Below are 27749 nucleotides of genomic sequence, written 5' to 3' on the forward strand. Positions count from 1 at the left end.
CCCTAGCTTAAGATCCCTGGCTTACATAGTCTCTCGTTCTTTTTTTAATTTACCCACAAGTCAGGTTGTCAATGTCACCTGAAAATGCTGTGACTCTTTGGGCTTTCAGGCAACCAGCCTCATGTGAATGCTTGCAAAGTGAGAAACGCATAATGCAATATTTGTTCATTAGGCTGAAGCCATGTTAATACAGAAAAGAGAACTGAATGGATCGAAAGCCATGAGTCAGCTCCCTCCCCACCACCTGCTAGGGAGGCAGCCTGCTGAAGCTGAGGGGGTGGGCTCAGCAGGCAGACAGCCTAGGGCCCTCAAATCCCAGCCCAAGTGCTTTCTGGCTGTGACCTGGGGGGGAGTGAGTCAACCTTTCTTAGCCTGGCTTTTCTCTTTTGTAAATTAGGGCTAGTGAGAAGTAGCCTGTGTCCCCAGTTCTGAGGATAAACCTAATCCATGTGGGTAAACAGTGCTTGAGTGTGCATCTGTGTGTGTCTGTGTCTGTGTGCATCTGTGGTCTTGACCTCAGGGCTTGAATGCTGTCCTTTGGTTTTTCCACTGTGGCTCTATCTCTTGGGCCACAGTTCCACTTCTGACTTCTTGCTAGCTAATTGGAGATGAGAGTCTCTTGGATTTGTCTGTCCAGGCTGGTTTAGGACCATGATCCTCAGATCTCAGCCTTCTGAGTAGCTAGGATTACAGGCGTGAGCCCTAGCACAGCACACCTTTGTAAATATTTAAGCAAGATACCCTTACCACAGTAGTGCTCAAGGGAAGGTCTCTGATTCCTCTTCTCATTCTAAGGGAAGTGTACTATGAATTTGGAGGACACCATATTGATTTAATGCCGGGAGGGAATACATATATTATTTTTTGCCAGTTCTGGGGCTTTGACTCAGGGCCTGAGCATTGTCCCTGGCTTCTTTTTGCTCAAGGCTAGAGCTCTACCTCTTGAGCCACAGTTTCACTTCCGGCTTTTTTCTATATATGTGGTGCTGAGGAATTGAACCCAGGGCTTCATGTATACAAGGCAAGCATTCTTGCCACTAGGCCATATCCCCAGCCCTGAAAAGGGAAATATTGAGGAGTGGCTGGGATCTCTCTCTGTCTCTGTTTCCCCTCCCTCCTCCCCCCCCCCCCACTTCTTTCTCAACTCCTACTTGTAAGGCCTCTCTCCCATCTCTGTTCCCCCTTCCATCCCCTAAGGGAATGTGGGTTGGGCCTTTGTAGGCCTGGGGATCTCAACTTCTCCCCTTCTAGCAGTTCGGGGGTGTAGAGGCTCAGGAAACAATGGCAGGAGCTTCTGGGCTTTTTCTGGCTGCCTGCCTGACTGCAGCAGAAGAGATGACAGAAAGAAGGGAGAGCAGGAGAGAGTGAGAGAAAAACAAGCTTTTCATCCATTTCTTGAGCAAGCAGCTGCTAGCATGGCTCAAGAACACAATAGGAGCTGCGACTGGTCCAAAGGGGTAAAAATACAGATGTGGGCAAGTTACAAGCCCTGCTCTGCAGAGCCCTGCTGCTCCTGACGTGGAGACCGGATGTGCCAAAGAAAAGGGGGCGGAGGAAGGACTGCATTATTGCAGAATGTCCCATCCATCCGGTATGGAGTCAGGGACAGTGAGATCAGGATGGCGAAAGGAACTTTGACGCAGTGCCAGACTCAGAGCTAGACACTCCACAGCCACCAGCTCTTATTCCTACAGTAACACTCCAAGCTGGACATTATTATCCTGCTAAGTGCAGATAGAGAAACTGAAGCTCAGAGAGGCTAGGTGACTACCTGGAAGACAACAGCTATGAAATGCTGCCAAAGGATCCAAACCAAGCCTGCCTCTGAAATTCCTCCCCCTCACCTTCCCCTATCAGCTAGGTGAAAACGGTAGCCTAGGAAGCCATCTCCCAGCGGCACACAATTGCTGAGTAGAGCCCAGGCTGAGTAAATATTTGCTCCATGACTGGGAAGGAGGGAATGCTCTTTCCTTGATTCTGGACAGCTCTTGGCAGTTCACCTGCGTGATTTACCTTTCCTCCCACATTCCCTGCTGAGGAATCACCACCACCCTCAACCAGGGCAGAGTGGAATGAAATGCCTGGCCTATATGAAGTCAGTCTCAAATGTGTAAATGTGTACCGCCTTACTCCAGATCTCTTTCCAAATGGCAGCCTCTGTCTAGGAATTGTGTGCTGCTGGTGGTGGTGGTGGTGGTGGTGGTGGTGGTGGTGGTGGTGTGTGTGTGTGTGTGTGTCTGTGTCTGTGTCTGTGTGTCTGTATGTCTGTGTGTAACCATATTAGGACTTCTGCTCAGGGCCTCATTCTCTCTATTGGCTTTTTTACTCAAAGATGGCACTTTATTACTTGAGTCATACCTCCACTTCTGGCTCTTTGATGGTTAATAAGAATCTCATGAATTTGAATGCCCAGGCTGGCTTTGAACTGTGATCTTCAGCTCTTAGCCTCCTGAGAAGGTAGGATTACAGGCATGAGCCACAACAAGTAGACCCAAAATCCTAGTGAAGAAAAATACTAGGTCATTTAATCAGGCAGGCTAAGGAGGAAGCCCCGTCTCTCGCATCTCTGTGTCTGAGCTCTCAAGAAGAATGTTTTTTTATTTCCCAGGAAAGTTGGCATTCCAAAGGCTGCCAATGGATCTGCAGAAAGGTCTGTAGCAAGCAGCAGGGAGACTCAGCCAGCCTTCATAACCTGGCTGTCCTAGGGAATTTGCTGAGCACAGTCTCCTGTCCTCATGTGTATGTAGCTAGTAATGTAAATGCATTAGCCAAAGCTGGGTTTTAAGCAGAGAGAAAAATCAAGACACCCCCTCCCCCATTCATTTCCAGCCATTGACTCCATGATGGAGATGAACTGTGATTGTTAAATGGAAAGGGCTTTGTCATCATGATTTTTCCATGAAATTCTAGCACTCCTCTTCATTTTTTAACCATTGCCCTAGGCATCCTTTTCAACATGCTGGGAATGACATATTCCTCAGGGCCAGATTTTTATTTTACTTCTATTTTAAGGTATCAAAGCATGTGTCTAGAATTTACATCTAAAGACTAAATTTCTGGATGGCAACAGCCTGCATTATTACTTACATTTAGGAAAGTCCCTTTGGACAGTGAGAAACAGTATAATATTAATTTGTCTTGCTGTCACTTGACGATGTGAATTGGTTTTGTGTAAGAACCAAGAGCTTATTGGATTGAGTTTAGGAAATTAGGAAAACAAATTTGGCTTTAGTGGGTTTGAATGATTACAGTGTAACAAACCTATAAAGGCTGGGAGGCTAATTTATCATTGCTTTCAGTTTTATTTATTTGAAACTCCTTCATCAAGGGTATAAACTGGCTTTATTAAAGATTATGAATCCAATTTTCAAATGAACTATAAATGGCTTCCTATGGTAACTATCACTTGATTTGTTATTTTCTTGAATAAAACATGGTTTGGCCCCGTGGGGTTATGTAGCCACATATTAATATTGAAAGATGATTCTGTTGTGCTTTGCATCTGTGATGTGCAACATTTTATTTGTTCTTTGATCTATTTGTCTTACTCTTTTTAATAAACACTGAGAGGGAACTATAACCTTAAGACCTGAGCTTCAATGAATCATAAAAGAATGTCTGTGTGGCAGTTTATCATTTGAATGATAATTCTGGTTCCCTTTGGAAATGTTAAAGTGTCTGCTCTTCAAAACAGGCTGCAGTGAAAGGCAGGAGAGATGCTGCGGGTCACTGCTGGGGAATCATAATTGACCTCAGCTTTTTGTCGCATGGTAACAGACTGTCAGGGTATTAGATCATTGCACAGCACAGAACTACCAATAGTCTGCCCTCAGAGTCAGGGGTGGGGGAGGGTTTGCATTTTCAATTTAGAAAATTACACAGAGCAGACCCTTCTAGAGAGAGACAGCCCATCAGCAGAGCTGCAGCCCCTGGGGAGACAGCCTTCCAGAAGCCTGCCATATTGTAAAAACCTGCAGTTCAATCCTTGGACCCTCACAACCCCTTGCTAATTGGAGTGATGGACAAGGCAAAGGCTGGGAAAGGAATTCAGGTCTGCCTAGAAGTATCTCAGAGTGTGGGAGCTAAGCAGGACCTTGAGAGGTCATTTATTTTTAATCCCACCAAGGCCAGTCAATACATTTTCTAATATATTAAAACTGTTGCCTAAGTAGCTAGGAAAGTTAATTGTAGAGATGAGATTCTATTCCCCAGGAACTGTTGTTTGTGGTTGTTTAGTGAATAGATGCCATTATCCAATGTTAGTCCTGGAAGAAATGAGCTCATGCTGTTAATAGCAGTAGTGTGTCCCCTCTATTATCCAACAAATTTATTTATTTTTGTATGTTTGTTGATTGGTTGGTTTTTAAAACAGGGTCTATCTATATGGTCCAGGTAGGCCTCAAACTTCTGCCTTAGCCTCTTGAGTGAGCTGACAAGTACATGCCACCGAGTCTGGATAGTTTAACAGTTCTAAAGCCCCTTCGTATGAAGGTGCTTGGATACTTCAGACTAAATTAGGCCAAACTAAATTAGGACACATTCCAAATTGGTTTTAGATATATTGATTTAGAATCAATAGTTCCCAAGTTTAATAAAGAAATGTACATAACCTATTTACTTGTAAATGTGTACCAACTTCAGGAAAGAGTCAGACCAGACTAACACAAAAAGCAAGTCAAACTACTTTTTAGGGAAGTCTACCCCTAGAGGTACAGGTCATGGAAAGCCTGGAGACTGGTTAGCCTACTTTTATGTTCTCACTTCAAACTCTAAAGTTCCTGCCCTCTACTTAAACCCCAAGCATCTTAAGCTGATCATTTTCTTTTCTCCATTGGAAGGTTGTTCTCTAAGATGTTTCATAAAACCATAAAGCTCAGCTACTTCTGAACACATCCATAATTAGAGGTTACATTGGATCTGTTACATAGATACCAAACACAGGATAATTTTTACATTTTTATTTATTTATTTATTTTGCTAGACCTGGAGCTTGAACTCAGGGCCTGAGCACTGTCCCTGGCTTCTTTTTGCTCAAGGCTAGCATTCTACCACTTGAGCCACAGCGCCACTTCCGGCTTTTTCTGTGTATATGGTGCTGAGGAATCAAACCCAGGGCTTCATGTATATGAGATGAGCACTTTACCACTAGGCCATATTCCCAGCCCCATAATTTTTTGTTTTGTTTTGTGTTTTTGGCCAGTCCTGGGTTTGGACTCAGGGCCTGAGCACTGTCCCTGGCTTCTTTTTGCTCAAGGCTAGCACTCTGCCACTTGAGCCACAGCGCCACTTCTGGCCATTTTCTGTATATGTGGTACTGGAATTGAACCTAGGACCTCCTGTATACGAGGCGAGCACTCTTGCCACTAGGCCATATCCCCACCCCCCAGCCCCATAATTTAAAAAAAAATCAACATATGGATACTTAGGGAAAGTTTATTTATTTATTTATTTATTTATTTTGGCCCGTCCTGGGCCTTGAACTCAGGGCCTGAGCACTGTCCCTGGCTTCCTTTTGCTCAAGGCTAGCACTCTGCCACTTGAGCCACAGCGCCACTTCTGGCCGTTTTCTGTATATGTGGTGCTGGGGAATTGAACCCAGGGCCTCATGTATACGAAGCAAGCTCTCTTGCCACTAGGCCATATCCCCAGCCTGGAAAAGTTTATTTTTTTCATGGAAAAAATCAAATAACCTTCCTATAGAAAGTCATTTGCATCCCATTTGGAAATTGGATTTATAATCTTTAACAAAGTACCTATCTGCCTGAGATGAATATTTTGGTTGTCTTCTTGTCTTTCTCTCTTCCAGATGCCCATGGTGATGTCTAGGAGATGGTATATTAGGTAAGTGATCAGATTTATCATCACTAATAGTATACCAATACTATTCTGTTCTGTTTAGTTTATACAATGTGGAATGCACAAAAATTACCTGTGAAGTATTTTGCCTAAAGTCTTCTACTTGAATCTTGTCAAACCTTTAGGCCTCTTTCTAGTTTATGGGAAATACAGAAGATAGAAAAACTATTTAAATGACACTTTAAGAAAATAATCAGACAAATCTAGAATGTAAACATCTTAAATGTAAACTCTGCTGGCTTCTTCAAAAATATCAATGTCATTAATCAACAAACACCAGTGGAAAATTGATTTAGATGAAAAGAATTAAAAGGCACTGAAGCATTTAAATCTTGCAAAATATAACCCTTGTAGGATCTAATTTGAAAAAAAATAAAGTAACTCTAAAATACTCAGGAATAGTTAGGAAAGTTTAAGTATAAATTAAATATATAAAATATAAATTTAAATATAGATTAAAATTAAATTGGATCTATGTTGATAGGAATTTTTAAAAGTATGCTAACTGTATGTTTTTGTAGGAGAATAACTCAATACTGGTGGGGTAGGAGGAGAGAAAGAATGAGAGGGCTGGGAATGTGGCTTAGCAGTAGAGTGCTTTCCTAGCTTGCATGAACCCCTGGGTTCAATTCCTCAGTGCCACATAAACAAAAAAGGTCAGAAGTGGCGTTGTGGCTCAAGTGGTAGAGCACTAGCTTTGAGCAAAAGATTCTCAGGGACAGTGCCCAGGCCCTGAGTTCAAGCCCCAGAACTGGCAAAGAGAGGGAGGGAAGAGGGAGAGAAAGACGGGGAGAGAATTAGAGACAGAGGAAGAAAATGTGGCCATTTTTAAATCGAAGTGATATAATAGTTTTATCATAAGCATGTCCCCCAAATCCTTGGTCATCAGCCTGTGGAGAGTTACAGTTTAGCAGAAGGAAATTAGGGCTGGACACCAGTGGTTTGTACTTAAACCCAACTACCAAGGAGGCCGAGATCTAAGCATCATGGTTCAAAGCCAAGCCAGGCAGGAAAGTTTGTGAGACTATCTCCACTCAACTACCAAAAAAGTTGAAGGTGAAGCTGTGGCTCAAGTGTAGAGCACTAACCAAAAGTGAGGTTAAAATCTGAGGTACCTGGCTGAGAATGTGTCTTAGTGTCAGAGTGCTTGCCTAGTATGCACAAAGTCCTGAGTTTGATTCCTCAGAACAACATAAACAGAAAAAGCCAGAAGTATTTCTGTGGCTCAAGTGGTAGAGTGCTAGCCTTGAACAAAAAGAAGTCAGGGACAGTGCTCAGGCCCTGAGTTCAAGCCATAGGACTGGCGAAAAAAAAAAAAAGACACATGCATAAGGCATGCACAAAATGATACCTTTGTTCATTCATCCACCTTTCATTCAAGAAAATATATTAAGTATCAACTGCATTCTGCACCATCTAAGGTAGAGAGTCATGCAAATATATGTAGACCCACAAGGAACTTAGTCACCCTAAAATGACATTTCACTTTCTGCATGAGCAAATAAATGGATAGCAACATGTCAATAGCAAAAATAAAGATGTTCCTCTAGGGGTATGGCTCAAATGGTAGAACTCTTGCCTACCGAGTGAGGAACTTTAAGTTCAAACCTAAGTTCAACAAAAAGAAAAGAAAGGAAGGAAAAATAGACCAAGATGACAATTTTTTCTATGTGAGTATAAGGACCTTCAAGAAAGATTCAATTATTTCTCTATACCTTTCAACCTTCATCAGGCTAAGATGGCAGCAGGCAAAACATGACCTGGTTGAATTCCTATTTGGGTTAAAGGCCCCTCAGAACTCATGTGTTAAAGATTGTCATGCAGCGATGCTCCGAGGTGAGGCCTTTGGCTCATGAGGGCTCTGATCTCATAACTGGATCAAACCTTCTATGAATTCATAGTTTGATGAATTGGGTGAAGGGTTTTGTTATAAAAGCAAGCTCTCTGTCTTTGCTTCCTTGCTGCCATGGAATAGCTTTGTTCTACCTTGTGTTCCTGCTGTAACATTCTGATTCATGATCTCATAACTGGATTAATCCATTTAGGATTCATAGTTAATGGATTTGAAGTGAGGGGTTTTATTTAAAAAGCAAGCTGTCTTTGCTTCCTAGAGGTCATGATGGAAGTGATCTTGCTCCACCTTCTTTCACTGCCATCATCCCAGCTCTGTTTTGTCCCATAAGCCTGAGGGAAAAATAACCTAACCTTTTTCAAGCAGGGCTTCTCTTTAACTGAACCACAGAAGAAAGTGAGTTTTGGTTCTATTTTCTCAGTTCAATGTTGCTGTGTTAGCTAGAAAACATCCTAAGACACATAGAGGTTAACTCATTACTTAGGATCAATGCCTTGGGACAAGTAGCACTGATTTTTTTTTTAACCTGTTGAGAAGCCCATAGGCCCTGTATCCAAGAATGCTATTGTGATTGTCCCTCTGCCCTTATTTATTTTTTTTCCAAATTTTTATTATCAAACTGATGTACAGAGAGGTTACAGTTTCATACGTTAGGCATTGGATACATTTCTTGTACTGTTTGTTACCTTGTCCCTCATACCCCCCTCCCCCCTCCCCCTTACCCTTTTCCCCCCCTGAGGTGTTCAGTTCATTTACACCAAACAGTTTTGCAAGTATTGCTTTTGTAGTTGTTTGTCTTTTTTTACCCTGTTTCTCTCAATTTTGGTATTCCCTTTCAATTTCCTACTTCTTGCCCTTATTTATTAATACAGCTGGCTGGAGGAAGGAAACAGTGAGAAAGAAGTTGTCAAAAGATAGGACTGGTGCTATCTCTGTTCAACAAATGAGGAAGAGGCCTACAGAGGAAGTGTATTCTCACTTTCTCAAGATGCGCAAAGGTAAGAGTAGTGTAAGATCTCATCATCGTTGGTTGTGTGGGGTCAGGGATAGAAAACCACCTCCTAGGCCCTGACATGATTATCATTACTAACTTTGATTCTCAGCTGGCAATTGCGAAAGTCAAGGAGTACTGTATGTCATGCTGTGGAAGACAAATGTTCCATAAAAAAATTGACTTGGAACAGTCTCAAATAGACATAAACCACAACAGTTTTAAATATCACTCACTCTTGATTTTTCTCTCATTTTCCCTTCTTGAGAGGTCAGCAAGGAAGGTCTGTGAGAGGCCCTGACAAAATTCAACCTAAGAAACTCACAAAAACTTTTATATCTGCTGCTTAAAAGCACAGTTTATTCTCAAATATTTGTTGCCAAGCACACTGCTCCTGGATACAATATATACATATATACTTGGCTAAGCATATTCTGTATATTAGACTACAGCTCCTAGTTATTATGTGTTATGCACCAATCTTAAAAATTCATTTTCTAGAGAAAATGATTATTCATTTTGTCATTCCATTTCCCATCATTAAAATTTTTCATATGTGAAATTACTGCATGCTAATGGGATGCTATGTAAAAAGAGTATTTTTAGTGACTCAGCTGTAAGAAAAGATCATTGATGGATTTTCCATCTGAGGATCTGAGGAGGAATCAGAGCCAGATTTGGGAGGCACTCCCTGCAAAGACTTGGAAGATCCCAAAATGCACTGTATGGAACTGTAGCCTCAGATTCTGAAGTAGAAGGGCAACTCTTTTTTTTGGTCAGTCATGGGCTTGAACTCTGGGCCTGGGCACTGTCCCTGAGCTCTTTAGCTCAAGGCTAGAGCTCTACCGGTTTGAGCCACAGGCCACTTCCAGTTTTCTGGTGGTTACTTGGAGATAAGACTCTGGTGGACTTTTCTGCCAGGGCTGGCTTTGAACCATGATCCTCAGAGATCTCAGCCTCCTGAGTAGCTAGGATTACAGGCATGAGCCACCCACCCACCGGCGCCCAGCAAAGGTACAACTATTAAGTAACATTACGACTTAATGGTATTTATTTCATTTGTAGGATAAGGTTAGATTTCTTTTTTCCTTATGGTTCTTACATCATTTTATTAGCAAGGACAATAGAAACACCAGGGATCTGATCAGTCATCTGAAGAAGTCACAGTGTTGTTGATACTAATTAGAAATGCCTAATTCGCATGAAGGAAAAAAGAATCATCTCTGGCACAGCAAGGAAAAAACTTTTGATGGTGTAAGGAAAAAAAATGTCTAATTTGACTGGAGGTTAAATTCAATTTAAAACAAAAAACAAAACAAAACAAAAAACCTTCCAAGTAGTGTCAGAAAACGGTTAGCATTGAAAACGGCCTTATAAAGGCAGCTGTGTAGAAAAACTGCAAGGAAGCCTTTTCAGTGGGTAAAATTTTATCTTGGCTTGCTAAAAATGCTGTTTGCTAGGTTTCAAGAGCCACATGCCTGTGCTTTTCTATTGGGGAAGTTCTCTAGGCCTTGCTATGGCCCAAGGATTTTTTCTGGGCCATGACTGTACCATAAACCTTCTCAAGGAACTGCATTTATTTATTTTACCATTACACTGTAGTTCCTTTTTAAATTTCTGATTACCCTCTCCTGGCTGTCTACTTTGAGGTTCTAGGATCAAGGGGGCTGTTTGGGGAGTCCAATCCCACAGAATCTTGGATACTGTGGTTTTTGAGGGGCTTTTTCTTCCTGCTGGTAAGGAAAGGGAAGAGGACAGTACAAACGGAAGTCCCTTCCAGATAAGTTTGTCAGTCGAGCAGCTGCATTTTGCCCTTATCCAGATTTCCATGGGTTAGGGAAAAAAAAGGAAACGAATATCCTCCATGAAGCAGAAACTAGGCTGAGAAGCTTTGGGTGGGGTACATTTTTTGGGGGGTGGGGGACTTTCAGCTTTTTTATTTCCCTAATTGGTCTTAGGGTTTTTTTTTTGTCTATTCCTTAATAAGGGGCAGAAAGTGTGTGTGCTTGTGTCAGAGAGAGAGACAGTGAGTGTGTAGGAGAAAGGATGGGTAGAGGAGAGAGGTTCTCCATCCAAGCGCAAAGCAGGCGGTTCTGCCTCCTAGCGCAGTTGCCAGGACAGCACGGCCTGTGCAGCAACGGCAGAAGCCGCACCGCGTCCCAGCAGCGGCCGAGAGCCGAAGTGACGCATTGCAGGTACGAACCAGCCAATCAGAGGCCGACTCAACGATCATCGCGCGGTGCGTCGCCACCGAGGTACTCCTCCGCGCCGCAAAGTAGCCCCCCGCAGGCGCGACTGCACCGGCCTTTTAACGGCTTACCGGGGAATGAAATCCATTTACGTCACCCGTTTCCCCACTTGTCATTACCTCCTTCCTTCTCGACCAAATGACTGTGGATAAAGGGGTCTCGAGAAGAGTGTGAGGGGAGGGGGGCTGGCCGGGACTCGTTGGCGATGTTCCGTTATCTGGCGTGTGGCGGAGGGATCTTGCGGAGGGAGGTGTTTATGAGGAGCTGGGGGCGGTGGAGAATTAGTCCGAGCGGAGCGAGCGAGCTGAGTGGTTGTGTGGTCGCGTCTCGGAAACCGGTAGCGCTTGCAGCATGGTGAGTGCGTCGTTCAGGTGCCGGCGCTCGGCCTGTGGGGGGGAGATGCCGAAGCGAATTGACGAGAAAAAGAGACTTCGGCTGGCGTACGGCCTTCAGGAGCAGTGTTCTCCAGAAGGATGGCGCGAAGGCGGCCAGGGGCTCCCCGGGATGGGGGTGTCGCAGGTGCTCCCTGCCCCCCATTTTCCTCAGGGTCTTCCTCCAGGGAGTCCGGGGTCGGGCCCGCAGCCTCTGAGGCGGAGAAGCTCCGTGCTCGGCTGGAGGAGGATGGGTCTGGGGTTCGGGGAGAAAGTGAACGGGGGGAGGGAACGCCTCAATCGGGCGTCTCCGAAGGTCAGCCCGTGGGCCGGATTCAAATGCCCCACGGACGGTTAGCGCGGGCGCCAGGAAGAGCCATTGTCCGCCGGGCCGCCATGCGGCGGGCGGCAGGCGGCGGGGGGGGGGGGTGGTTCGGGGACGGCGCCCGCGCCGCCGTTAGCCCTCAGCCTCCGCGTGCCGGGGTCCGGGGGGCGCGCGAGCGAGCGGCGCGCTGTGTGGGCCGAGCCCGCGCGGCGCCGGGAGCGGCCGGTGGGGGCGGGGCGGGCGGGCGGGCGCCGTGCGGGGCCGAGAGCCGCCGCCCGGCTCGGCTCGCGCCCCAGCTGCTGCGCTGGCACCTGCAGACTGCGGAGGTCTCCGCTGCACGGCTAGGGCGGGGGCGGGGGGACCCCCGATGGTTTCCCCTCCCGCGCCCCGCGCCGCTTTCCTGGGCATCAGGGACCGCCTTTCACCCCTAGCTGGATGGCACCATTTTTTAAAAGTGGTTTTTATCGTTGAAGCAAGCTTCACGCCTGAAGCCTACCGTATCCTCGGCTCCTTCGAGGGTCTGAAAGGCGTTTCCTGTTTACCGCGGGGCGAAAGGCAGCGCTGGGGAAAGTCAGGGAGGCGCAAATGGGGTGGATGCCTTTGAAAGGGGACACTGTCTCGCCTAGAGTACTCACGTGCACTCCTAACGTTCAGAAACCACTACCGCACACAGCTTTCCTTGAAAATGACTGGTATTTCCTTCCGCGTAGAAGTTGCCAGCCTATCTGAATGTACAGTTCATTTATACAGTAATGCCTGTTAAATAGGCTGAGGGTGGGGGGGAGCAGGGAATTTAGCAGTTTTCTGTCATCTAAGACTGGCACTCCTGTTTGTTTTTTATTTAATCCTGTTTTTTAAAAAGGTAATGGGAATGATAATTTGCAATACTAAATGGTTCCTTCTGCCAAGTGGTTACGATGATGGGTGTGCCCTGGAAGCAAGGTGACATCTTTAACAAGAGTTGGGAATCCTTGCCAACTGAAACCTCCAGCCTGTATGGGTGTGGGGAAGAGTTAGTTCACCTTGGATAGTAAAACGAGCCTTCATTTATCATTGATGAAGTCTCAATATTTTAATTTATTCTGTGTTTGAATATACTGGGTGAATTTAATTCAAAACAGCGTTCTAAATTGTGTAGTAAATTTAAAGGATAAGATACTTGATTTGATCTAGAATGAATAGTCTAAACCTTTTTTTGTTGCAGTCTTATTGGTGATAGATAAGGGTGTGTACTCACTAGTTGCATCATTGATGCATTCAGCTTCATTGAGGGTTCTTGGTTAAACAAAATCATCATTAATGTTTGCAACACCTGTTAATTTCGTAATTACTAAACTTAAGAAAAATTCATTCAAAAGTACAAAGGATTACTTGTAAAGTTCTGGAATTTACAGGTGGTCAGTATATGTTGAAAATACTTGAGGCTAGAGTGGTTAGGAAAAGATGCCAAGTGGTAGAAAATGTTGTCACTTTAAACATTATTCTGTACAGCTGCAAGATGCTTTTATGAGACTTTAAAAAAGGCATTGGTTCTATTACAATAAAAAAAAGTTCCAGCTTCAGTTTGAATTGGGCCCTCTAATAAAAGTCCTAATTTATAAAGTCACTTTGGTTTCTCTTCACTGAAGATGTTGTGTAAATGATATTAGAATTAAGATATCTTAACTACTGAAATATTTCCTGCTGTTTTTTATACAAATAAAACATCCTGACTTACATAATGGTTGAAAAAATCATACAAAGCATTTGGGGGGGAACAAATAAACAGGAATTGCAGAATATAAATGTGTTCTTTCCACAACACTTATTCAGATGAGAACTTACAGTTTTGGAGTGTTCATTCCTATTTTTAGTGTCATTTAAGTGCTTAATGTATAAATGCATTCACTTTTTTCTCTCCTGTAGTTGAAATTAGTGCTTTCACCGTTTAAATCGCTAGTGGTTCCTCCAAATGCAAATTCTAGTTCAGTAGGTTGGTCTGAAACCTGAGAGTGTCTGCAAGCCTTCTGGAGAGCAATAGAAGAATTATATCCACAGTTGAAGAAATAAGGGAATAAGAAGGAGTCATCCCTCTGGTGAATTAGTATTTGCTTTACGGTGATAAACACATATTAATGAGCTTGTGTTTTCCCAGAAGTAAAATTCTGGCTCTTCTAACTAAGAAAATGACATTTGCTGTAGAGAGAAGAACCAAATTCATTTGCTTGTAATTGGGAAATGAGTGGTAGGGGAAATAAGAGTGGTAGAATATAGTCTTATGTTCTTTAAGGAGGTTTTAATCTGAATGCTGCTTGTAAGGTTTACTTTAAAACTCTGGCAAGTAGTTAGAAAAGGAAATTGTCAATCTTCCAAGCAAAATTGAGAACTTTGAGATTATCTTAGAAACAGAGTCTCTTTATGCTCATACCCTTAAAGTTGATATAAAAAGTACTTATTCCTTCAGCTTTCACAGGTTATATAGTACTTGCCACCTATTAAGTAGCTTTTTAACTTTTTTTTTTTTTTGCGGGTCCTGGGACTTGAACTCAGGGCCTGGGTACTGTCCCTCTGCTCAAGGCTAGTGCTCTACCACTGGCCACAGCGCCACTCTTGGCCTTTTTAAGTAGTTTATTGGAGCTGAGAGTCTTATGGACTGCCCGGGCTGGCTTCGAATCGTCATTCTCAGATCTCAGCCTCCTGAGTAGCTGGGATTACAGGTGTGAACCTCCCACTCCTGGCTGCTTTTTTTTTTTTTTAAACTAGCTTTTTATATAGCTTCATAACCCTTGCAAGATAGGCCTGGTTATTTGTATTACAGATACAGTTGAATATGAGAGGTTGAGTAATATGTCCAAGGTCACACAGCTGTTAAGTGGCAGAGCTGGGATACCAGCCCAGCTATGACTCAGAATATCATGCCTCTACCCCCATGCCATTTTGTCATTCTTTGAGAAATGATTAGAGCCCTGCATAATGTAGTTAGACTTTAGGTAAAATTTTTTTAGCTTCTATTACAATCAACTAAACATCAACAGTGGCTTTACTAGATTTTGAAGTCTTATTCCTGGGGAAAATTGGTTGACTGCCCTTTTACCAAATAGTATAGTGGAGAACTCAGATTTAATAATACTTTGTTAAATAAAAATTTATCAGAAAAAAACATTTATCAGGGGCTGGGGATTTAGCTCAGTGGAACAGCAGCACCTGCCTGGCAAGCACAAGGCCCCAAGTTCTGTCCTTAGCTCTGGGAAAAAAAAGCTATAAAAATTTATCATAAAATCTTGTGTGTTTAAACTTAGTTCTTTAGTTTTTAAGTTACTAGCTCTTGATTTTTTTTATAAAATAAAAATAAATTTAGTTTGTATCATAGTCAAATAAGATGTTTAGAACAGGGTCTTAACATATAGCTAACCTTGAACCCATGATTCTGCCATTTCCAGCACTAATCAGAATCTGTGCAGTGAAAGAAACCTTCTGGGTTTGTTTTCAAACTTATTCATTCATGCTGTGCACTAGAGAAAAATGTTACTCCGTATTTGTGCTCATTTATTAAAGAATGAGACTAGACAGTTTTCCCCGCCAGTGAATAGATAACGGTATACTTGGTAGAAACTTTAGATAAAAGGATGTCTTTTGGTTGTACCTCTGCAACATAATTAGTTATGTCACCAATGTATGTGCTAATGAGCAGTGAAACATTCAAAGATGAAGGCTAAAAGCGTAACATGGAACCTAGATACTTTTACATTTTAAATGTTATGTGCTGAATTAAAATTTACAGATATTGGTTTCACCCTGCACTTTAGTGCTTAATCCTGGCTCTTAGTTACTAATTTTGTCTGCCCTAGTTTAACCTGCCCAAATTTATTTAATCTGAGTCTGAAAAAGAAATTTTTTTAAACAAAATCAAATAACTCACCTCCATGTCCTGTAAAAACATCACAACTCTTAGACTTACTTTGGGGTTTCAAAAACCAAAAGAAAATGGACTTAACCTTGGTAAATATTTTGGTTGAGATGTTCAGAACCCTGAATTCTTTGCATTTGCCTGCCAGGTAAGAACTAATAGTAAAAGCTGGTGATGCTTTTAAGGTTTGGGAAGTTCACTTTCATGTCAGAATAATGTATTTATGAAAGTACTTTGCAACTTGAAATTTTCAAATATTAGCTTTAAGCAGAAGCAGTTTCTAATAAAAATTCTATATCTGTTATAGTTTAGTCTAAATTCAAAATCTTAACTTCAAAAAATGGAACCAGATCTTTTACTGGATTCTGTTGTTTTAAAATAATTAAGTCCAAGTTGGGTGCTGATAGCTCAAGCCTGTAATCCTAGTTACTCAGGAAGATGAGATCTGCGGATCACAGTTCAAAACCAGCCTTGGGGGGCTGGGGATATGGCCTAGTGGCAAGAGTGCTTGCCTCATATACATGAAGCCCTGGGTTCGATTCCCCAGCACTACATAATATACAGAAAATGGCCAGAAGTGGCGCTGTGGCTCAAGTGGTGGAGTGCTAGCCTTGAGCAAAAAGAAGCCAGGGACAGTGCTCAGGCCCTGAGTTCAAGCCCAGGACTGGCAAAAAAAAACAAACCAAAAACAAACAAAACCAGCCTGGGCAGGGAAGTCCATGAGACTCTTCAGTAAACCACAAAATACTGGAAGTAGCACTGTGGCACAAGTGGTAGAGTGCTAGCCTTGAGCTGAAGAGCTCCGGGACAGTGCCCAAGCCCAGGATTTCAGGCCCATGACCGACTGGGGGGAAAAAAAAGTCTAAAGAAAATTAAGTTTTCTAATATGCCTGGTTTGCTTATATATGGTGGTGTATAAATTTAGGTTTTTAAAAGTAAGACTGCTTACCTATGGAGGTAAACCAGATGTCTACCTATGTTTCTTTCTGTTCCAGAAAACACTGAACAAACCCTTGGTATTTTTATGAACCTTGAAAGTTTTAAACTGCCAATCTGTGTACTTTTAACTCATTAAACCTACCTTTTAAATCTCTTTTGTAGGCTGACCAACTGACTGAAGAGCAGATTGCAGGTGAGAAACACACTGCTGGATTGTAGTGATTCTGTTTCTCTCTCTCTCTCTCTTTCTCTCTCTCTCCCCCTCTCCCTCTCCCTCTCTCCCCCCCTTTCTCTCTGTCTCTCTCTCTCTCATCCTCTCTCTCATCTATGGTATCTTGAACTCAGGGCCTGGGTGTTGTCCCTGAACTCTTTTTTGCTCAAGGCTAGATAGTGCTCTACCACTTTTGAGCCACAGCTCCACTTGCGGTTTTCTGGGCATTAATTGGAGATAATCTCAAAGACTTTCCTGCCCTGACTAGCTTTTGAACCATGATCTTCAGGTGTCAGTGTCCTGAGTACCTAGGATTACAGATGTAAGCCACCCTTACCCATCCACAATCAAGTGAATAGCCACATTAAAAAATAAAATACTTTGGCTGGGAATATGGCTTTTTGGTAGAGTGCTTGCCTAATATGCATGGAGTCCTGAGTTTGGTTCCTTAGCACCACATAAACAGAAAAGACCAGAAGTGGTGCTGTGGCTCAAGTGATAGAGTGCTAGCCTTGAGCAAAAGAAGCTCAGGGACAGTGCCCAGACCCTGAGTTCAAGCCCCAGGACTGGCAAAAAAAAAAAAAAGATATTTGTATGAAACAACTTTGATATATGCCAAAGATAGTAACAATGGAATGTGATGTAATTAAGTAATTTAACTTGTTTGCCAAATGAGAATATAAACTTAAAGGTGTGGGGCTAACTGTAACTAAGAATGTGTATTTTAGTTTGCACTTACATATTCTGGAGCCTGAATCCAGAGGAGCCAAGTAGAAAATAAGAATATATAGAACCAGAAAATGAGTAGAGTTTACTCTGGCTTAAATTTGCTAAAATTTCAAGCTCAGGTTGCATGTACGGGCCATAATCTGAAACTAATTACCTTCAAGTTGTAGTATAGGCATGTACAGATTTAGCTCTCATTCCTAAATTATCTGAATATGCATATGCAAAATACCTTGGAATTCAAAACATTTCAGATAAGGAATATTCAGTCTGTACAATCAGTTGAGGAGTAACCAATTCTCTAGAGAAAAACTTAATGTCATTGTAATAATTTGAAATTTGACTTTAAAATGACAGCTATTGAAAAGAAGTTTGGGGGTATTTATAAAATTATTACATTAAGCCTAATTTTTTATGCTATAACATTTAAATAATAGTAGTTTTTAGTGTCTTAACATGTTGAGATGGCTGATTAATATTAAAGTACAATATTCAATGCTTAAATTAGGTTTTGTTTTACTACTTAACCTGTAATTTAACTTAAATCTGGGATCTACTTGCTATGATTGCTAAATTATGTATGTGTATTGAAGCAATCAACTTTGAAAATAAATTTTTGTATAGTTAAGCCACTTCTGTTATTGAATTGTATATTAGATAAGTGTTCTTGCTCTGATCTACATCCTTAGCGCTAGGTAGACCATTTTAAATTAAGAAATGTAAAATGTTCAGAAACAGGCTTTTAAATGATCATTTTTCTTTACAAATTAGACTAATACTTCTAAACTCTGACCTTCTTATAAAGAATATTTGTGTATACATGTGTTTTTAAGGTAAATTATGCCACCGGATGCTGGTGACTCACACCTGTAATCCTAGCTACTCAGGAGGCCGAGGCCTGAGGATTGTGGTTCAAAGGCAGCCTTAGCAGGAAACTATTAAACTCATCTCCAATTAACTGCCTAGAGAAGCTGGAAATGGAACTGTGGCTCAAAGTGGTTTTTAGCACAAAGGCTTAAGGATAGGGCACAGGCTCTGAGTCAAGCCCCAGGACCAGCACACACACCCCAAAGGAAGAAAAAAAAGATAAATTATAGCTAGGCTTGGTACATTTTGTAATTCCAGCTTTCTGAAACTTAAGAGATTGAAAGCTTGAGGCCAGCTTGGGCTGTGTTCATAGCAGGGCCTGTTTAGAAAGAAAGACACAGTCTTCATGACAATTTCCATCATAACATTAGCTTTTCTGTGGAGTGGCAGAAAAATCTGTTTTTCTCTCAATCCTGCCTTTTCCTGCACTAAAAATGTCTAGGAGTTCATTCTCTGGGCCATAGATTTTAGTGAATATTGAAAGGGAAACAAAAACTTACCTGCTATTATAAAGCTATGTGCAACCAAGAGTTTTTGTTTATATTACTTTTTGGATTTTATTTGGAGGTCCTTTGGGATTTCAACTTAAGGGTCTTGTACTTAATAAACCACTTGAATATTCTTCCATATGAGCCATGCCTCTGGCTATTTTTGCTTTTCAGATAAGTCTCAGCAATTTTTGCCAGCTTGGCTAGGATTACAGATGTACTCCACTATACTTAACTTATTTGTTGAGATAGGGAGGGATCTCATTAAGTTTTTGCTAGGGCTGACCTCAAACCTTCCTCCTCCTAAGCAGCTGGGATTACAGCACAATCTTCAGTGCCTGCTACACAGTAAAAGTAAATAGGTATTTTTTTTCACGGATGAATTTTCATTCCTTGAAGAGATGTGTGACCAAAAAGATGTTGTAAAATACCTATCAATTCTTGTACCACTCCCCCACGTCCCTTTCTCCCAGATTTGGTGTTTTCAGTGCTTACTTTTGAGAAGGAAATTTTTCTTTTAACTGGTAAATTACTTGTGGCCAATATATATTAAGAGTCTAAAAAAATCTTGTTCTTCCAGAAAAAATGTTAGGCTTCATACGTATAATGCAACTTTGAATATACTAAAGTACTTTTGAAGCTTTTATTGCTATATAATATTCACTACTATAGGTTTATAAATTCTGCTAACAAATATAACTGTAGGAAAAAAGGTTCTTGTTTAGGTGAGCTTGCTGTAATTTTAATATTACTGGGTTTCTGTGTGTGTATTTACCAGTACTTGAGCTTGAAACAGGGCTGGGGCTCTCTCCCTTAGCTTTTTAGCTCAGGGCTGATCCCACACCTCCACTTCTGGCTTTTTGCTGGTTAGTTGGAAACAAGTCTCCACAATTTTTGAAGACTCCCAAGTTTTGTCTGCCTAGCTGGCTTTAAACCATGATCTCAGATCTCAGCCTCCTGAGTAGCTCTGCTTACAACTAGAGACTTAAGTGGTTGAATGCTAGCTGTGAGCAAAATGGGCAAGCAAGAATGAGTCTTCATCTCAGTACTTAGACACGCACACATAACCCACAATTTTAAAAAAGGAAGTCTAAGACTTTGCCAAAGTCCAAATTTAATTTTTAAAAATACTAACTTTGCTACTTTTATATTACAAATAGATAAGAAAGGTCTAATACATGAGACTTTTTAAGAGGTTATAAAATGTTCCCAACTTTATGAATATAAACAGAAGTTATACTTGTATTCTTTTGCAAAGTGTCTCATAACCTATTTCAGTGAAATTAGGTTTATGTAACAGGAATGGTCTGGCATTACCAGCAAAATTACAATAAGTCTGGCTTTAAAAATTTTTTATTTCAACCTAAGATACAACTAGAATGAATTTTAGATTTCCTACTCTTCACAAATTCTGTGGAAGATAGCTGTTCTATAATTTTTAAATTCTGTTGTGTGCTTAGATTTTTTTTTGCCTCTTTTCATACACTCCTGGGAGTTCCTGTTGAAATAAATGCATATAGGTTTACAATAATCTGAAGGACAGGTGAAATGTAAGGGTAGGTGAATTTAAATTGTAACTGTGGAGTTTATTCAAGAGGTTTTTTTGTTGTTGTTGTTTTCTTTTTCTTCTTGGTACCAGTACTGGGGCTTGAACTCTGGGACAAGGCACTGTCCCTGAGTTTTTGTACTCAGGCTAGCACTGTATAACTTGAGCCATGCCTCCACTTGAAGCTTTTGTGTAGTCAATTGGAGAAGTATCTCATTGACTTTCCTCCCTGGGCTAACTTTGAACTCAGATCATCTCAGCTTCCCTGAGTAGCTAGGGTTATACAGGTGTGAGCCACTGGTGTTTGGCTTCAAAAGGTTTTTGTTTTGTTGTTGTTGTTGTTTTTTCTTTCTCTTTTTTTTTTTTGTGCTAATCCTTGGGGCTTGAACTCAGGAGCTAAGCACCCTCCCTGAGGGTTTTTTTGATTTTTGGATCAAGACTAGCACTGTAGTATCTTGAGTCACAGTTCCACTTGGAGATGTCTTTAGACTTTCCTGCCCCAGCTCCCAGCTGGCTTTGAATCATGATTACTCAGATCTAAAGTAGTTAGGGTTACAGGCATGAGCCACCATTGCTGGGCTCAAAGAATGCTAATAGGATCTTATACCTTTTTTTTTTTTTTAATTTTCAAAACTTTTTTTTGAAACTGGGGCTCTTGATCTTGGCTTTTTCCACTCAAAGCCACACCTCTGCTTCTGCTAGTTAGTTAATTAGATAAGAGTCTCACGGACTTTTCTGCCCAGGCTGTCTTCAACCTCAGGTTTCAGCCTCCAGAATAGTTAGTATTGTAGGCATGAGTTTACAGGGCCTGGGGTTGGTAATCTTTTCAAAAGTTCTTAGTGTGATTGTAATCTCAGCTACTTGGAGTAGAGGTAGGAGGACCTCAGTGTAAGACAAGGATAGGGATTGCTCAGATAGAGATGTGAAAATGAACTGAGGATGTGACTTAAGTCATAGAGTGAGTGCAAGGTCCTGTGTTCAGATCCCATTACCTAGGCTAGTTAGTTGCCAGTTGGTTGTGTGGTCTTAGATGGGCATGTAAGCTAATGGTACCCCAATTTCCTTACCATATAAGTGCCTATCATATGCGTGATAAAGATTGAGTGAGTTAAAAATCTGCCTATAGAGTGCTTTAAAAACTTCTTGAAGGGCTGGGGATATGGCCTAGTGGCAAGAGTGCTCGCCTCGTATACATGAAGCCCTGGGTTCGATTCCCCAGCACCACATATACAGAAAATGGCCAGAAGTGGCGCTGTGGCTCAAGTGGCAGAGTGCTAGCCTTGAGCAAAAAGAAGCCAGGGACATTGCTCAGCCCCTGAGTCTAAGGCCCAGGACTGGCCAAAAAAAAAACCTTCTTGGAACATAATTTTAAATAATGACTCAAATAAGTACTACATGTTCTTTTTCTAAAAAAGTTCTTAGTGTGATACTTAGTTTCTGGTTGATATTAAATAAATTCTTCTGGAAATAATTAAATTTTAAATGAAAGTATGTTATAATCTACTGAAAGTAACAAAGTAGTAATTTTACTTTTTGTGCCTGTACTGTAGATTGAATTCGGGGCCTGTGAGCTTATCCCTTAGCTGTTTTGCTCAAGGCTGGTACTCTTCCACTTAAGCCACAGCCCTTACTACTGCTTTTGGGTGTTAATTGGAGATAAGACTCTGGGACTTCCGTCCCTGAGATTCGCTTTGAATTTTGATCCTCAGATCTCAGCCCTCTGGAGTAGCTAGATGTGAGCTACTGGTGCATGGCAATGATGCCCAATTTTAAATAATGCTAAGCAATTATGATATTTTTTGAGAAGAAAATGCTGTAGTCCAAAAAGAGAATCAAATCTAGGTAATTGGGGAGGTTTTACAGAAAGTTCCCGTTACTGAAAAAAAGTCAGGCTATATATATATTTTAAAAAAATTTTAAGTAGTAAAATTCAGTACAGTTTGTTGACAGATCTGAAAGGGCAAGTGTTAAAGTCATTCCTTGGATTTTACTTGGGTTACTTCCTAGGTTTGCTGAGTAGTATAGAATTGACTCACTTCATGCCTTCCTTGAGATCAGCCAGGGAAAATGGCTTATAGCAGTCAGAAACAACAATATTGAGAGAGAAATGAGTAGGCATAGGTCTTTGTTGAAAGTGTACATAGAGGAAATAGCCAAGAAGAAAAGAGGATAAAATTGATCACACACAATGTAGACGATGAACAAGAGCCTCGGCGTAATATAAGGGAGATGGAAAAATCAAAGCACGTTAGAGAGCCAAGATAATTAGAAGTTTTTCATTGTAATATTGCTGCAAAAGAATGGTCTTTTCTTTTTCTTTTTTTTTTTTTTTTTTTTGGCCAGTCCTGGGCCTTGGACTCAGGGCCTGAGCACTGTCCCTGGCTTCTTCCCGCTCAAGGCTAGCACTCTGCCACTTGAGCCACAGCGCCGCTTCTGGCCGTTTTCTGTATATGTGGTGCTGGGGAATCGAACCTAGGGCCTCGTGTATCCGAGGCAGGCACTCTTGCCACTAGGCTATATCCCCAGCCCCTCTTTTTTTCTTAATCATACTACTTACCTGCCATAGTTCTAAGCACATTTCACATATTAATATTGGGGACTGTTACATTCTTATACAACAAAAATGAGGAGCCTGAGGCAGAAGAAAACAGTCCTTTGCCTTGCCTTTACATTATTGCTAAATACCAAGGCTATCTTAATACAAGAAAGCAAATTCCAAAGTCTATTTGGAACTTAATAAGGCCCTCACATATTTAAACATACTTGATGGATTGGACAATTAAGTCATTGGTATACTTAAACATTTTCAGCTGAATAGATTGATAAGAAATTAATTTGATTAGTGGTGTCCAAAATTGGGGAGAGGCAAGGGAAGGAAGCACTTGAAAGGGTTGAGTTTAGTTTTAGGTCAAGAGACATGAAAATATATGTTAATAGGTAAACTCAGAGGAGTTGGTCAGACGATGTGGAATGGAAATTGGAAGGCATAAAATTTTAATACATAGATAAAATAAGGGCTTTGGGCTGTTGGAGAATGTACACCATTTCTTAAATAGGTCAGACGTCACATTTTCAAATGTATAGGTATGTTTTGAAAGTTTCATGGCCCTGTAAAGTTGGCTTTTGAATGTTCTTGCTGATAGCAGTCTACAATTTTTTGGCAGGTGAGAAGAGGGTAGGCTCAACTAGAGTTGAGCTCAAGGTCTTGTGATCACAAGCTAGCACTGTTATCACTTAAGCTTTGTTTTGTTAGCTGTTTTTGGAGATGAAATCTAGTAGTTTTCTGTCCTGGCTGGCCTTAAACCTCAATCCTCTTGCCTCTTGAGTATTTGGAAATTCTTGTAAATTACTGTTACTAATTCACTGGTATGACCTTCTAGTGCTAAATTGAGTCTTACATTGGTTTATCTGAATAAATGGTGTTGCTCCAGCAGCTTTCCATGAAGTCTCATGGTGAATTAGAAGTATATAACAATCTTAATTTCACAAGACCATCTGAAGGATCTTGAAGTGTAGCACCTGACATAGGATCACTTAATAGTTTTTTTTGTGTGCTACTGAGGAATTGAACCCAAGGCTTCATGCCTGCTAGGCAAGCACTACCACTAAGCCACATTCCCAGCTAGATGGTAGCTTTTAGTTAAAAAAACAAACAAAACGAAGAATAATTCAGTGTGAAGTAATAAGTCAGTGTATAAGCTTGGCGGTTTATGTTCTGAATTCTAAAGAGGTCCAAGTTGTCTTTGTTCTTAATATAGGACTTAGCTAAAACAGGATATTCTTCTCTTGATTCAGCCATTAATAGTTTACTACTTAGAAAAGGGATCACATACTGTTTTGAAATTTGAAGTTTTTGTTTAGAATTTAGTGGTACATAGTATTAACCTTTGGAACAGTAGTTTGATCTAGGTACTTGGCTTTCCATATGAGATCTTAAATTTGCATAAAGCTCATGACATGAACTTTGCTGGTGTGATTGATCATGAGATGTTGGAAATTTACCTAATTTACTAGGAATTGGAATCCCATTTCAGATGCTACCTCAATATGTATATGTATCTTTGCTTCTTTAAAGAGTTGATTAATACTTTTTTAAAATGGTTAACCTGCATATTTGGGTTATGATCTTTCAAACAGAATTCAAAGAAGCTTTTTCACTATTTGACAAGGATGGTGATGGAACTATAACAACAAAGGAACTGGGAACTGTAATGAGGTCTCTTGGGCAGAATCCCACAGAAGCAGAGTTACAGGACATGATTAATGAAGTAGATGCTGATGGTAAGTTTTAATTTGGAGGGAGTAGGAGGATTTGAAGATGTTACATTCCATTTATGTTTCAACTGAACCATTTCAGGTAATGGCACAATTGACTTTCCTGAATTTCTGACAATGATGGCAAGAAAAATGAAAGACACTGACAGTGAAGAAGAAATTAGAGAAGCATTCCGTGTGTTTGATAAGGTAAATGTAAAGAATGTCCATGTTAGAGTTTAATTTGAGAATAAAATGATTTGTTATAGGACTGTTTGACGACTTATGCTTCTGATGGTTTGTCACGTTAATTATCAGATAAAGGTTCTCTTAAGAATTTAGTATAAGCTACTTAATCTTTGGCTAGGAAGCATCATGTAACTCTGGGGCTAGGGAGAATAGTTGTGTTCCAGAATAAGATATTCTGTGTAGTGACTTGTAATTTATACTTTACTTTAGGTTTTAATTCCCACTGAAGTTAATTTTACCCAGTCTCTTCAAATACTGCCGTTTTTCTCTAGGATGGCAATGGTTATATTAGTGCAGCAGAGCTTCGCCATGTGATGACAAACCTGGGGGAGAAGTTAACAGATGAAGAGGTTGATGAAATGATCAGGGAAGCAGATATTGATGGTGATGGTCAAGTAAACTATGAAGGTAAGTCTTTTGTTTCCTCCTTTTATCCTTTCATTTAATTGTAAGTACTTTTTCATCTCAAATGAAAATTAGTAACAAAATTCCATGAGACATTTTTTTTTTGCCAATGCTGGGGCTTGAACTCAGGCTCAAGGCTATCCCTCTACTACCACTTGAGCTGCAGTACCACTTCAGCCTTTTTTCTGTTTATGTGGTATTGAGGAATCGAGTCCAGAGTTTTATGCTTACTAGATAAGTGCTCTACCACTAAGCCCTACACTAGCCCTAGTGTCAATATTCCTACCCAAAATTAGGATGCTAAAATAAATGTATGCAGACTTCAGTTAGTGTCAAGAATTTGTCAGTTCCACACCTAGAATATGCACTTAATAAGATTAGAGATTAGAGGGTTCATATGCATGTTAAAATTTGAGAAGAACTGTATGATTTTTGTGTAAGGATTGTGAGAGAAACTGGGTAGCTTTAGAACTTACAGTGAATTCCCTTAAAAAAAGAACGACTTTTCAGCTGTATTTCTTCCCTCTTACTTGGCTTCAGGAAGAAGCAAGTCCTTCACAAATTAGAAGGATTGCCATGAAATGTGTGCTTTATATTTTTTTCACTTGTATTTTTCATGGTGTAAAATTTAGCATTCTAAAAGTTAGTTCACTGCACTGAAGTTAAAATATTGACTAGTAACCCAGCAGGTTTAAATTTACATCTGAACTAAGTGTGAAGAATTTATATGGCCTCCCTCCCCTAAAGACTGAATCCAGGATTTTGAAAATGCTAGGCGAGCACATTAAGCAACATCTATCAGCCCAAGAATTTATCTCTTTACAATAGCTTGTCTAAAGCATTAGTATGGCTTAAATGTTAATATATAATCCCAAATAGTTTGGAGTCTATGAAGTTCCAACGTTGTAAAGCAGCTTTCATCTCTATGGCAATTTGAGGAAAGGAGAAATAGACCACTCAGTGACTGAGTAAATGTGATTTTGTTCTTTGGCCATTGACTCAACTTTGTTTCTTGTTTTTCAGAGTTTGTACAAATGATGACAGCAAAGTGAAGACATTGTACAGAATGTGTTAAATTTCTTGTACAAAATTGTTTATTTGCCTTTTCTTTGTTTGTAACTTATCTGTAAAAGGTTTCCCCTACTGTCAAAAAAATATGCATGTATAGTAATTAGGATTTCATTCCTCCATGTTTTCTTCCCTTATCTTACTGTCATTGTCCTGAAACCTTATTTTAGAAAATTGATCAAGTAACATGTTGCATGTGGCTTACTCTGGATATATCTAAGCCCTTCTGCACATCTAAACTTAGATGGAGTTGGTCAAATGAGGGAACATCTGGGTTATGCCTTTTTTAAGTAGTTTTCTTTTAGGAACTGTCAGCATGTTGTTGTTGAAGTGTGGAGTTGTAACTCTGCGTGGACTATGGACAGTCAACAATATGTACTTAAAAGTTGCACTATTGCAAAACGGGTGTATTATCCAGGTACTCGTACACTATTTTTTTGTACTGCTGGTCTTGTACCAGAAACATTTTCTTTTATTGTTACTTGCTTTTTAAACTTTGTTTTAGCCACTTAAAGAAAATCTGCTTCTGGCACAATTTGCCTCAATCCATTCCAAGTTGTATATTTGTTTTCCAATAAAAAATTACAATTTACCGAACTGTTGCTCTGAATCTGAGTCATTTAATTAACTATTGACTACTGTCATGTGTTTTGTCCATGATGACTTCAGCCAGGCAGTGATTTTTTAAAAATCATTTATTAAAAATAAAATCTACAGTAGTTTTGGAAGAATCACTGGTTTTACCTATTCTCTAACTTCATTCATTGTGCTTTTTTACTTTTTATTTTGGCAGTACTAAGGTGTGAATTTGTCAAGCAGACTACTTGAACAGTATCAATAGCCATATTGGCCTTATTTACTTTCTGTAGAGGTTCTTGAATTAATAAAGAAACTCTTTTGAGGTGGTCATCTTCATATAATCGGGGATGGCAGGAGTGTGCCATAATACCCTGCTAACTTTTCACCTGAGCTGGCTTCCAGATCCTTTTGATCTCAGCTCATAAGTAACTGGAATTATAAGCGTGAACTTACTTTTCCTGATTTCATTGTGCTTTTTATTTCAACTAAGAATTCAGTTTTTTTTAAAAAAAATTATTGTCAAATTGATGTACAGAGGGGTTACAGTTTCATATGTAAGGCCATGGGTACATTTCTTTTTTTTTTTTTTTTTTTTTGGCCAGTCCTGGGCCTTGGACTCAGGGCCTGAGCACTGCCCCTGGCTTCTTCCCGCTCAAGGCTAGCACTCTGCCACTTGAGCCACAGCGCCACTTCTGGCCGTTTTCTGTATATGTGGTGCTGGGGAATCGAACCTAGGGCCTCGTGTATCCGAGGCAGGCACTCTTGCCACTGGGCATTATATCCCCAGCCCCGGTACATTTCTTGTACTATTTGTTAGCTCCTCCCTCACTCCCCCTTCTCCCCCCATTGTTGTTAAGTTGGTTTACACCAAATAGTTTAGCAAGTAT

General features: G+C 40.7%; 1 protein-coding gene across 1 annotated transcript; it reads left to right on the top strand.

Moving 5' to 3' along the window:
• Positions 1-11174: 11174 nt before the first annotated feature.
• On the top strand, positions 11175-26885 carry Calm2 (calmodulin 2). The gene is made up of 6 exons (XM_048352978.1): positions 11175-11302; positions 16632-16662; positions 24445-24588; positions 24665-24771; positions 25083-25218; positions 26239-26885. Exons 1-6 carry the CDS (start codon positions 11300-11302, stop codon positions 26265-26267), a joined length of 450 nt encoding a protein of 149 aa, XP_048208935.1. The 5' UTR covers positions 11175-11299; the 3' UTR covers positions 26268-26885.
• Positions 26886-27749: the final 864 nt, after the last annotated feature.

The sequence above is a fragment of the Perognathus longimembris genome, chromosome 8 (assembly GCF_023159225.1).
Source record: "Perognathus longimembris pacificus isolate PPM17 chromosome 8, ASM2315922v1, whole genome shotgun sequence".
NCBI classification, from domain to species: Eukaryota; Metazoa; Chordata; class Mammalia; order Rodentia; family Heteromyidae; genus Perognathus; species Perognathus longimembris.

What these genes read in the sequence shown, in the direction of transcription:
- Calm2 (XM_048352978.1), top strand. An exon ending in TAATGAAGTAGATGCTGATG is followed by an intron (nt 24,589 to 24,664) that starts GTAAGTTTTAAT and finishes GAACCATTTCAG; the next exon opens with GTAATGGCACAATTGACTTT. An exon ending in TGGTCAAGTAAACTATGAAG is followed by an intron (nt 25,219 to 26,238) that starts GTAAGTCTTTTG and finishes CTTGTTTTTCAG; the next exon opens with AGTTTGTACAAATGATGACA.